At 40.7% G+C, this 12362-nt stretch overlaps 1 protein-coding gene across 1 annotated transcript; it reads left to right on the top strand.

Annotated features, from left to right (window-relative positions):
• The first annotated feature begins 6005 nt into the window (after positions 1-6005).
• On the top strand, positions 6006-12342 carry gorasp2 (golgi reassembly stacking protein 2). Its single transcript, XM_061840783.1, has 9 exons — positions 6006-6316; positions 8316-8396; positions 8474-8677; positions 10100-10186; positions 10264-10394; positions 10492-10594; positions 10667-10766; positions 10830-10907; positions 11953-12342. The coding sequence occupies exons 1-9, from the start codon at positions 6233-6235 to the stop codon at positions 12183-12185; spliced, it is 1101 nt and encodes a 366-aa protein (XP_061696767.1). The 5' UTR covers positions 6006-6232; the 3' UTR covers positions 12186-12342.
• The last annotated feature ends 20 nt before the right edge of the window (positions 12343-12362 follow it).

The following is a 12362-nucleotide window of genomic DNA, read 5'->3' as shown; positions in this document are numbered from 1 at the left end:
ATGTGAGCTGTTGAGCATTTGTTGGAATATTTTTCACCTTTGAACTCTGAGCTCAGTTACTATTACTATGTTTACAATGATGGTATGTATCAAATGATCAATCGATGGATCTTGGTCGCCAACTACCTAGCTTTACTGCATTTTAGTGGTTATGCTCATCACTAGCTAGCAAGCTAGCTCATAACGAGCTATCTAATGTAATATTTAATTTCCACTAAAAATGTAATATTTCACCATAATTTGAAATCAGCTGGTGTTGAAAAGTAATGGCATAAAATGTGACAACCTTTAGTTTAAATATATACATTATATTTTTGTCCATTTAAGCCTATCTCGTGGATCTTCCTCTCTAGCACCCACTGTCCTCCCTCACAACATCCATCAACCTTTTCTTTGGTCTTCCTCTCGCTCTTTTGCCTGGCAGCTCCATTCTCAGCACCCTCCTAGCGTTTTCCAAATATATATATACTACTGTAGGGATTTGCGAGTTTGGACCCTACGCGTGTTCACGAGTCGAGGAGGATATGACCAATGATTAGAAAACGTAAACAGCAAATGGATTTATTAAAAAGGAATGTGCAGTACAGACGTCCGGGTCTTATCTAGGTGTCTGCCGCACACGAGACGTGTGTCTTCTGGCAGGATAGCCAAAGAAGAAGACAAAAGCTGCCCGGTAACACACGGTTTTTGTATGTATGGGTCCATGGTAAAAGTGGCTGCCCCGCCGCAGTCTGGTCCTGGGCTGGGATGGTAACTTTCCGCTCCTTATCGGGTGTCGTTCGTCTCCACGGCAACGCCTGGGAGAGGAAGATGGCGCCACCCGGTTTTCTGCGTACAAAGATCAAGGACAACCACCGGCTCCACAACACATCCTTATCTGATTAGCAAATGGGCAACACTTTATCCGTTGATTAAATGTATAAGGTCATATTTAAGCAAATAATGAAAGTGCAATAAAAGTAAAATAGTCTTCACTACTAACCTGAACGCATGACTTCAAAGCAAATATTTTGTTCTTTAACACCTACGATATTATTTTCATACATGAGATTTATATTCGTCTGCCTTAAAATAGCACTTTGTTGCCAATTCCTCCACAATTCCTTTCCTTACTTCTCCCTTTAAGAGATGTACCATAAATGGCATTAGACCAACCGTGTTTTTTTTTTTTTTTTTTTTTTTTTTTCAGGGGAGCCTATTTGGTAGCTCCGCCTGGCTGCATTTTATTTTTGGACACCAGAGCGTTAGATGGACTGGTCGCCTGTGTGGCTTCTCTTCCATCCTCACTGCTGCTTTGTTTCATGCTTGAGCGCCGCGATCGTTACAAGCCTGCTGTCCCCAACTGCTTTGTCTACTTCCACGCAGCCACAGTAAAACTCCCCAAGAACAAAGCAGAAGTTGATTTTGTTTATGTATAAAAATGCATAAAATAATCACTGAACCGTGATACATCATTTTATTATGGTGTTATCATGCTCCCGGTTTTGGTCTGCATAGACACGGGACCAATCTTTATAATTTCATCATCAATCCCAATTTATGAAATGAATGGTCTACAATGCTCGTTTAATCAGTCTGCTCAAGATGGGGAATAAAAAGGAAGAAGACGTGGGAGTTTGCATTATGCTTTGGCTTGTGTCTCCAGAGGCTTGCCTGCTGAACACCAGACCGTGAAACGCTTATCTGATCCTGCACCATTCTGCTCGTGTCCTCCATTTTGAAGCAGCAGGCCACAAGTCAACGCTCATGAAAGGAAATGTAAGGGGGAAAAAAATCTATTTATTCATATTTTTGTATTTTATAATTGTTTGAAAACAAAAAAAGACAATCTAGTAGTGCCTTCTCTTAGAAGTGGTACAAACGCCTTTGGTGCAGGCAGTTTGGGATCGATTCGATATCTGCCCTGCGACTGACTGGCGACTGGTTCAGGGTGTAGTCCGCCCTTTGCCCGAAGCTAGATGGGATAGGCTCCAGCTTTTCCGCAACCCTTGTGAGGATAAGCAGCTTGAATAATAACATGACTTACAAGTTTAATTTGTTACAATTAACTTTTCTGCCAAATCAGTATTCCCCTTTATGTGATTTGAATTGCCACAAAATCGGTGCCAGACCCCTAAAATCCACCGCATGTTTTTGTTTTGTGTCTTCATAAAGAAAAATCACTGTATTGTATGAATATATAGTGTTAAACTTAGTTAACTGCTACAGTACACGCATTTGAGTTTTTACGTGTTGGATGTATCTTTTAAGGGGTTATGACCTAGTAAGTGAGGTCAGGCCTGGGTATCGGGTTTGTCTTCAAGTTAGTGTCCCAGGTGTGAGTTGTAGATTTTTAGTCGAGTTCTTGTATTTGTGTGTTTGACCGTTTATACAGGTACCATCCAATGAAAGGCTGGAAATGCACCGGTACCTTCATCGAGACAAAGAGCTGCACACAATCACACCTAGGGGCAGTTTAGACTGTCCAATTAATGTTGCATGTTTTGGGATGTGGGAGGAAACAGGAGTTCCCGGAGAAAACCCAGGCAGCCACAGGGCGAACACGCAAACTCCACACAGGCGCGGCCAAGATCGAACCCGGGTCCTCAGAACTGTAAGGCCAATGCTTTACCAGCCCATCCACCGTACGCCCTCATCTTTTCAGTGTGGAGCAAAATGTATATACATAGTGAACGCAAAATGTAATATGGCCACATAATGTGAGAGGTGTACTGGTTCGGCCACCTTTGAAAAATCTCACATCACAGCACCAAGAAAAAAAAAAGTCACAAAAGATCTATGTATTTTGAAATAATGATATCAGCTTATACTTCTTGCAGAGATATTCAAATGTGGGCCTGCTGAGTTGAACACGAAGCTCTTTTGTTGTATGAGAGGTTGATACAGACGTTTATGGTGTCTTCTGCCATCTAGTGGAAGAGCATTTTATTATTGATTTCATTATGATCAAGGGGAGATTATGTTTACTAAAATAATATTTTCACCAAATAAGACAAATTGGATCATTTGCCATAGGGGATCGGTCTTATAGAGCATGAAGGTATGTCACCCAGTTTTCAATGACAATGACATGACCAAATTCAAACCCATTAACAGGTGCTTGTACATTTCTCCATTGAGCCTTTTCTGTGTTGACAGTCAATGAAGCAAAAGATCAGTTTTCACCACTTATGGTAATCCTAATTGGTGACACCATTATTACATTTTTCAAAAATTCTGAATTCAGCTCAATCTCAGCTGGCCGTTTTTCAAATTTCTAAAACACCATAAACAGCAGAAATTTTACTACTGATGATATGTGAGATTTCTGATTTTAGGTGTCCTATATTTGGAGTATTTAGATCTCCATAGAGTGACTCCTTAACACAGATTTAGTATAAAAGTGTCAGTTCAATTAAAAAAAAAAAGTGGTTTTATCATGTGTCTCCAGAAAAAGCCCCTTTGACAGCTACTTCTGTTTGACCAAGTTTTGTATCGCCTTTGCCCATATTTGATCGGAGAAGTTGGCGGAAATCTTCACAAGTGACGTAGATATGCTCAAGAAATTGGAATGACTGGGAAAAAAAAAACGTCTCGAACTCAGGAAAGCGTGTACGATTTTTATTTCATATTTCACGTTTTACTGAGCCACCATGGAGACAATATGACATTCCAAATACTAGAAAAAGTAGGTTTAGCAAAATATGTCCCACTTAAGCATGCATATGCATTCTTAATGTAGATTTAAGCTCATACTAGGTAAGAGAATCATGACGATGAAAAAATGCAGTTGAAGTCAAATATATTGTGTTATAGGACGAGCTACACAAAATTAGATACACCGTAATCACCCTGAAGAAGCCAAATATCTCTGCCACCAGTGGGAATCACTAGCAGATGATATTGTCTTGTGTTGAATGGCCTCATTATCGAATGAATTGATGATAATGCTGGTATTGACTGGAGGCTGCTCAGTAACCCTGCACCCCTCGTACAGCATTCATCCAAGTATACGTGCGTACACGCAAACTGTATGAGCTGCAGAGCTACTGCATTGCTTTTTATTAACCTTCAACTTATAGATCGCATTTGAACCGTCTCCAAAGATCAATCGTGACAAACTGTTTACTCGCAACAGAGATGCATTTTATCTATTTTGGCTCCACTTGGAGCCGAACAATGAACAAGCGATGCTTACATCAAGTGGGAACCCCCCCAAGGCCTCTGACTTTGAAAGTAATTATGATGACTTACATTTTTTTCCATCTAAATCACGTCCTCTTATTGAGTACACAAAGCCCAACCAAGAGACCAATAGTCCACATACTGTAACAAAACGTGCAATGAATGCACAAAAGTGGAAAATAACACCTGAATACAATATAGCTTGTTAAAATGCGTCGACATGGGGGGTCCACGCCTACGTCAGGAAATATTGTGCACTTTTTGCAGCGGTTTCAACTCGTGGAAGACTGGGCTGTAAATCCCAGCAAGCATTTTAGAGCAGAATTACGGTGTAAAGTTCTGAAGTGTCAGCAAGCTTCTGCTGAGAGTTGGACTTTATTCATTGGCTTGTTGAAGAAGAAACTGTCACCATGTGAGCTACGTCCCTCCCTTGCGAGTTGAATGATGCCGCTAGTTTTGGTGCGGGACACAAAAGGAGCCAATGAATTAGATTATTATCAGTGTCCTTACATTGTATTTTATATTTTCATTTATTTATTAGATTTTATTGAATTGAATACGAAAAAATCATGTTGCTGAATGCCAGTCATGTTAAAGACAAGTGTAAGACAACAATATTTTCCAATGAGTAGATTTCACGAGCGGCACGGTGGATCAGCTGGTAAAAGCGTTGCCCTCACAGTTCTGAGGTCCCCGGTTCAATCCCTTACCTGCCTGTGTGGAGTTTGCATGTTCTTCCCGTGCCTGCGTGGGTTTCCTCCGGGCACTCCGGTTTCCTCCCACATTCCAAAAACCTGCATCTAAATTGCCCCTAGGCGTGATTTTGAGTGCGGCTGTTTGTTTCTATGTGGCCTGCGATTGCCTGGCAACCAGTTCAGCGTGTACCCTGCCTCCTGTACGTTGACAGCTGGGATAGGCTCCAGCACTCCCTGCGACCCCTGTGAGGATAAGCGGTGAAGAAAATTGATGGAGAGATGGATGGATAGATTTCACAGTGGAGCAAAATAAAATTGAAAATGAAGCAAATAAAGCCAAGGTTAATCTCACAACAGACCAAGTTTGCTTGATATGTACAAATGCAGAAATAGTTCTGTGTATTTCTACCACATTTAACATTACCAAAAATATTACAAGCGCCTCACAGTTCCACTCCATCAGCACACCACACTCTTCTTCTTTTCCTTTCGGCTTGTCCCGTTAGGGGTCGCCACAGCATGTCATCTTTTTCCATCTAAGCCTATCTCGTGCATCTTCTTCTTTAACACCCACTCTCCTCATGTCCTCCCTCACAACATCCATCAACCTTTTCTTTGGTCTTCCTCTCACTCTTTTGCCGGGCAGCTCCTTCCTCAGCACCCTTCCACCAATATACTCACTCTCTCACCTCTGAACATGTCCAAACATTCGAAGTCTGCTCTCTCAAACCTTGTCTCCAAAACATCCAACTTTGGCTGTCCCTCGAATGAGCTCATTTCTAATTCTATCCAACCTGTTCACACCAAGCGAGAACTTCAATAAGAAATGTAAAACAATCCTTGGAAATTCTGAATTTCTGATAGCATTCCTGCAATAGTGTGCATATGTGCCTCAGGCTTTGGCAAGTGGGTGCCGTTGTAATCTTATTTTTCATTGTTAATATTATTACCTAATGTTAATATGTTCATATCACTCCTATACACAGGTCCATCCTTAATTTTCCCGTGTAAAGAAAATACCTTCAAACTGTTTTTACGAGTACATGTAAACATAAACACAAATCAAACTTGAAATAGAAATAAAGAAATGCAAGAAGAAGTTAAAAAAAAATCACAATTTTCTGCAGCTCCCCCTTAGGTTTTGTTCTGGGTTGACATCATGCACCACAGCCTGTCGTACAAGGGTCGAAGAGAGGATGGGAAGTGAAGGGAGAGTTCTGTTTGCGTCTTGGAGGAGGCCATCGTCGTAGCGGAAGTCCTGAGTTCCAGCCAACCAGGAACCGCACACGTTGACATGCGAGTGAACACAGCCCGTACGCTCACCTTGCTGTTCACTTCACTCCGCTGCGGACAAACTCAGCCCTCCCAGTTCCATGGGGGGCTTTCCGAGCTCTATGGGGGGCTCTAAAAGCGTGCAGGTGCCAGGTGGGGGAAGCGAAGGCTACCACGTCCTCAGAGTAAGTCCTTCGTTCAACAATAAGGCCAGCAAATTAATCAATGGGAGGACAATCACGATTTGTAACATTCTGTGAATCCTACATAGGGATTCGTTTTTGACTGTGCTTAAATTTCCTTCTACTTTCTTTCAACATTCAATTTAATAAAATCGTGCTAACTGTGCGTCACCTGTACCTTATGGTGCTGTCAAGTCCCCTCGGGTATGTGAGCTTTACGTCTATTTACTGCCTCCGGGTTTAACCCCACGAGAGTTCCGCTCTTTGTTGATATAAAACGACGAACACATTTTCATATGACTTGTCACGGATTTTTTTAAGCGTTATTTATTTATTTCTTTATTTTGCACGGTAGTAAAACGACGACGGTTGGAATTGTTGTCAGTTTTTGCCTCTTTGGGAGCGCCCTGAACGCAACTAGTAGTTAAGAGGATGCTTCAAGAATAACCGGTGTGGTGGCTTGTAGGCTTCATGTCGTTTTTATGCCTGATTCAATAAATGGAGCCCGGATGCGGACTATGTTGCACAACTTCCACGGCTCCATCAATTATATTCTGACATTTGGAAATAAAGAATATTTTCAGGCTTTTCATTGTGGGAGGAAAAAAAAAAACTCTCAGTAATGTACGAAAACGCAGTAGAACAGCTAACAACTGTGTCATGTCCATTATCTGGAGCAGTTAAAAATCAATCTTTATCTCACTGAATGACACAAATATTACAATTTTAAATTATATGCTCTCTAGAGATGCTACAAGCATGTGTTGCGAGTCCAAATTGGCTACAAGTTTTCCTCTGACAAACCATCAAAAGACAGAAAATGCCAATATAACATTAATTTGAATGATAAATGCTTAAAGAAACAGTCTCATTGCTAATATAGTTTAAGTCAGGAGAGAATATAGACTCAGAACTCAGAGCTTTAGCGGTGCTGAGCTCCTGGGCAGGTAAATGAACACGTTTCAGATTTTATTTATTTATTCATCCATTCATCCATCCATTTTCTTAGCCGCTTATCCTCAAAAGGTCGCGGGGAGTGCTGGAGCCCATCCCAGCTGTCAACGAGTAGGAGGCGGGGTGCACCCTGAACTGGTTGCCAGCCAATCGCAGGGCACATAGAGAGAAACAGCCACACTCACAATCACACCTAGGAGCAATTTAGAGTGTCCAATTAATGTTGCATGTTTTTTGGGATGGTGGGAGAAAACCCACGCAGACTCCTCACAGGCGGGTCTGGGATTGAACCCGGGACCTCAGAACTGTGAGGTCAATGCTTTACTAGCTGAACCACCATGCTGTCTTATTTTTATTTATTCATTTATTTGAGATTTCATTATTGCATTTCTGAAAAACAAAAACATTTTATGGGGCGGGGAGGTAGTCTACGGTGCCACCATCAAATCTCATCAAGGTTTAATTAATTGTCGAATCACAGCAAAAGATAAATGAGTTGGAGAAAAATAAACAGATTGTAAGGCTAATGGGGGCGGATGTAACAACACAATATAATACAGTAGCACACCCCCTAAAGTGAGTATCGAAACTGTACCTTAGATTTCTTTTGGGGGTATGCTTAATTTATTTATATAATACAATGTGCAACATGTAAAACAATAGAAACTGAGTTCTATAAAAAAAAAAGAATTTTTAGGTGTGTTGTGATTCATTTTCTATGTGCTTCAGCACCCTCAAAAATGGGATACAAATGCCTGTGGTTTCAATTCCTTCAACCAGTACTGCAATGCTGGAAAGATTAAATTGAGATGGGAGCACTTAAAGGCTTAAATTCAATTGGACAAACAAAATATCATCTAAATACTGTAAACAGTAAACATGAAAGAAAACTATAAAATGTAGAAAATTGACTGTTGGGAATAAATGAATACAATTTTATGGAACATATATTATAATTTAGGATGTAAATGTAGGTCATTTAATCTGGTTCTGACTGTCCACGACTGAAATCCCTTTATGTCTCTTTTTTTTTTTTTTTTTTTTGCAGGTGCAGCAGAATTCTCCAGGTTATTGTGCAGGACTGGAGCCATTCTTTGATTTCATCATCGGAATATGTGATACTAGACTAGTTAGTTGAACCGGTGCGTGCAGTCAAAATCGGGTGTGTCTATTTCATGCATGTAATGCATGTGTGTTATGTGACAGAGCAAAGACAACGACACCCTCCAACGTGCGCTGGAGAGGAACGTGGACAAACCCACCAAACTGATGTTGTACAGTAGCAGGACGCTTGACGTGAGGGAGACGGTGATCGTGCCCAGCAGCATGTGGGGCGGACCGGGGCTTCTCGGGATCAGCATCCGCTTTTCTGACTTTCAGGGAGCCAGAGAAAATGTTTGGCATGTCCTGGTGAGTAGAAACATAAAGACATATTTATTTTTATTGAGTTAGCTTACTGTGAGTGCTGTGATGCCAAAAGTGGTGGGAAAAACACCTGCGCATTAAAATAAATGCTAAACAAATAGTGCATAGTTCTGTTTGTCTGTGGGGTGCCACTAACTAATTTGAAGTCAGTGTTTCATACTATATTGATTTCCAGTTCATTTTTGAGAAGGGAAAATCTGTTATAAAGATATGTGAAAAAAATGTTTTAAATAGCTTCAGCCTTATCCTTACCACATAATTTTAAACTTTTGAAAATACACTTTTGAAAACACACCGTAAATGTATTTGAATGCACAGAAAAATACATGAGCATAAACTCTGTAGAAAATATGTAACAACCATGTGATGAACATTTTGGGGAGTCCCTGTAGTTTGAGTGCACTTAAGTGTCAAAAGTCCCAATGACATCCAAATCCTGTTTTTCCAGTCTTATGCAGTACATATCTTGCAAACCCAATGAAAGGTATCCCTTTTTAAAAATAGATGTGGAATGGGAGCTTTAAAGTCACTCTAATGTAAAAATATGAGAGAGAGACAGAGAATAATGTTAACAAGCCTGTCAGTCCAATATCACAACAGAGCAGATTTTTCTTCTTCTGCACATTCTTCATTGAGGAGTAATAATGTAGCTGCCTAAAGCACTGGTGTCAAACTCAAGGCTCTGGGGCCAGATCTGGCCCGCCACATGATAGCATGTGGCCCGTGAAAGTAACGCATCTGTGTCAACTTCCTTGATTCTTGTTCAAATCTGTACACAAATTTCAAACCGTCATATGATAAATGATAACATTGAGATACGGCAAACGTTTTTTTTTTCCATCTTACCAAACATCAATAATCGTTGAAAACACCATTACCCTTGATTTCTGACTTCAAAAATAGTTCATAAATGTCATGTATAAATATGATGAGGCGGATAAAGATTTTTATATTTTCAGTCATAACGGCCCTCTAAGGGAAACCAGAACTACAATGTGGCCCGCGATAAAAATGAGTTTGACACCCCTGGCTTAAAGCCTCCGGTGGTTGGGCTGTTTCTTACTGGATCGTCACGGTTCTTTCCTCGTCGTGACAGTGTTCGTCAGCCACCATCTTTTCTTGGGTCTAGTAATAATAACAAAGTGGTTTGCAATTGTGACAGCTAACCCAAAAAAATCTGGAGAGCTGAAATGGTGAGGAACAGTTTAACGCTACATCTGCAAGATTGTTTACTACGTAGTTCTTGGTATTTGGCACTTATCTCAATGTATAATTTTGGAACAAATTTCTGATTTCACTTTTTCAGGCCCTTTATTTGGGCTTATCACTCACCTAGATTGCACTGTCATCATCCACTGTTCTCTCAAGCAAATGCAATGTCTTCTTGTGGTGTTGGTGGATGTTCAGGAAGTGGAGCCAAACTCTCCTGCAGCCCTGGCCGGCCTCAGAGCCTACACTGACTACGTTATAGGAGCTGAAACATTCATGGACAAGGTAGCCAGTTTGACAATTGGATCGACGTCGTCACAAGGGCGAGGGGCTCACCTATTTTGTGCCTTTTCTTGAAACAGAACGAAAATCTCTTTAAACTCATCAACAGCCACGAAGGGAGGCTGCTGAAGCTCTACGTCTACAACACAGACACAGTCGAGTGCCGTGAGGTGTATGTCAGGCCAAATTGTAACTGGGGAGGAGCGGGCAGGTATGCCTGTAACCATGGAAACCATTCTACTCAATTTGGGCCAATGCTCCCGCAGTACCAGATGTGAATGATTAGTCCAGATTTTTCGTGTTTTCAGTCTAGGCTGCGGGATCGGATATGGTTACCTGCACAGGGTACCCACCGCGCCTTCCGCCGAGAACAAGATTAGTTTTCCTACAACGGGTGAAAATTTCTCAGAGGTAGCGTCACAGTTTTAAATGCGTGATGAAGTTTCCAGATATTATTCACCAAGATGGAATGATTTGGGTTAGCAGGTTGGTCTCACTGCAGTCATTCCGACCATTCCAGTGAATATTTCGGCTCTATTAGAACAGAAAAACACAGCTTTTGGACTCACCAGTGTTCAAACAGGTATGCTGAAGCATTTTACAAAATCTTTTGGGTTATCGAGTTAACGTGGCAGCTTTGCTTTAGATGCACCAGTAACCATGACAGACCCTGTGACATCCCAACAATGCGTTCAAACGCCAATCCATCCGGCTGCCACACAAGGTTGGTACAGTGTTCCCTCACATATTTGCAACTGGCTGATGGGAATCTTCACTGCTGGGGGGAGCCACCTATTCTGATATTGTTCCAAGGCCAAAGCCATGTCTAATATAAACACATTGCTTTGGTGGAATTTCTTTGCCATCTTGGAGTCAAGGAACTAGGTTGAAGTTAGGTGCAGAGCTTAATTAGTTATGCTGTAGCTTTGTCTATTAGAAAACATGTTTTGTCCCCATCTTGTGGCATTTATAGGCAATTCAAAACCTTTTTTGTGGTGGTCAATCGTCACTATTCACCATAGGTACAGAATACTACACAAATTATTTGCATCCCAATAGTTCATCCAATCAGCTTTCCTATGTCAAACATTTTCTATTTTGTCATGATCACTGTTTTCATGGAAGCACCTGGAACTAACCGTAGCAATTTTCAGGGAAGTTCTCACACAGTATTCAAGCAAAAGTACAGATACTTAAAATAACTGGTAAAGGTAGAAATTGATTTGGATGATTAAGTTAAGGCTATGAAATGAATTTGATGAAATTAAAAGTGAAATGCATATCATACATATCAAAAATACTTCCCTCTTATAAATGTATAAACTCCCCCTGCTAGCATTGGCTCGACTTTTCAAAGTGTGTCCCATCAACTTTGCTAACACTGTTTAACGAAGTAACAAAAACTTCTAAATTAGCTAATACGTGGGAGTTTTTTTTCTTTTCTCAGATTAGTCACCTGAAAACTCAAAAATATTACTTCATTACCAATAACTACGCGCAGTTGTAGAATGGAAGGTGGCTATGGCAAAGCACCAATCCCCACCTTAAATTTTACATTTTGGAAAATAAATCCTATAAACTAAGTATATAAATGATTAAAAATGTTTTGTAAAAGGCCATCATAATGTACTGTATGCGCTCATGATTTTGGAATTCTACAACAACAATATTTAACTATGGGAGTCGCAACTCATAGATCCGTTCACATTAGCTAAGTGCAAAAGGTCAATATTCTAAATTGGGCTTGACTTTGTGTTGTGTGCCTCCAGAGGTTGTCCCTTCAAAGCAGTCCATCACAGTCTCCACTTCCACTCTGCCTCCATCTGAGCATTCCCTCCCAACCTCTTGCGCAAACGCTGCTGTCACACAGGATGAAGCATTTCCCTCTACTGTTGTCCAAATGATGGGTTCACCGAGCCAAACTCCATCATCGGTAATCAGCTCTGACTCCATAAATATCACAGTGTCTGCAGACTCATCTTTGCACTCACAAACTCAGTGAGGATTTGAATGTCAGAACTTGCAGGTTCAAACTATTGATGCTGTAAGGGTTTTAGTTGTGGATTGCAAATGAAAATGCTTGAACTATATATACAGAACTCTATTTCAATAATTGTAAAATGATACATTTGTCTACATTAAACATTTATACGCAGCTTGTGTGTCTGCTCAGCTGTTA

This window comes from Syngnathoides biaculeatus, chromosome 14 (genome assembly GCF_019802595.1).
Source record: "Syngnathoides biaculeatus isolate LvHL_M chromosome 14, ASM1980259v1, whole genome shotgun sequence".
NCBI classification, from domain to species: Eukaryota; Metazoa; Chordata; class Actinopteri; order Syngnathiformes; family Syngnathidae; genus Syngnathoides; species Syngnathoides biaculeatus.
Note: the sequence above shows the minus strand (reverse complement) of the source record. Positions and strands in the feature narration are given on the sequence as shown.

Bases quoted from the DNA above. Each gene is read 5' to 3' on its own strand.
- gorasp2 (XM_061840783.1), top strand. From the start codon at position 6,233: ATGGGGGGCTTTCCGAGCTCTATGGGGGGCTCTAAAAGCGTGCAGGTG. The intron at 10,187-10,263 runs GTAGCCAGTTTG...TTCTTGAAACAG, and splicing joins CTGAAACATTCATGGACAAG to AACGAAAATCTCTTTAAACT. The intron at 10,395-10,491 runs GTATGCCTGTAA...TCGTGTTTTCAG, and splicing joins AACTGGGGAGGAGCGGGCAG to TCTAGGCTGCGGGATCGGAT.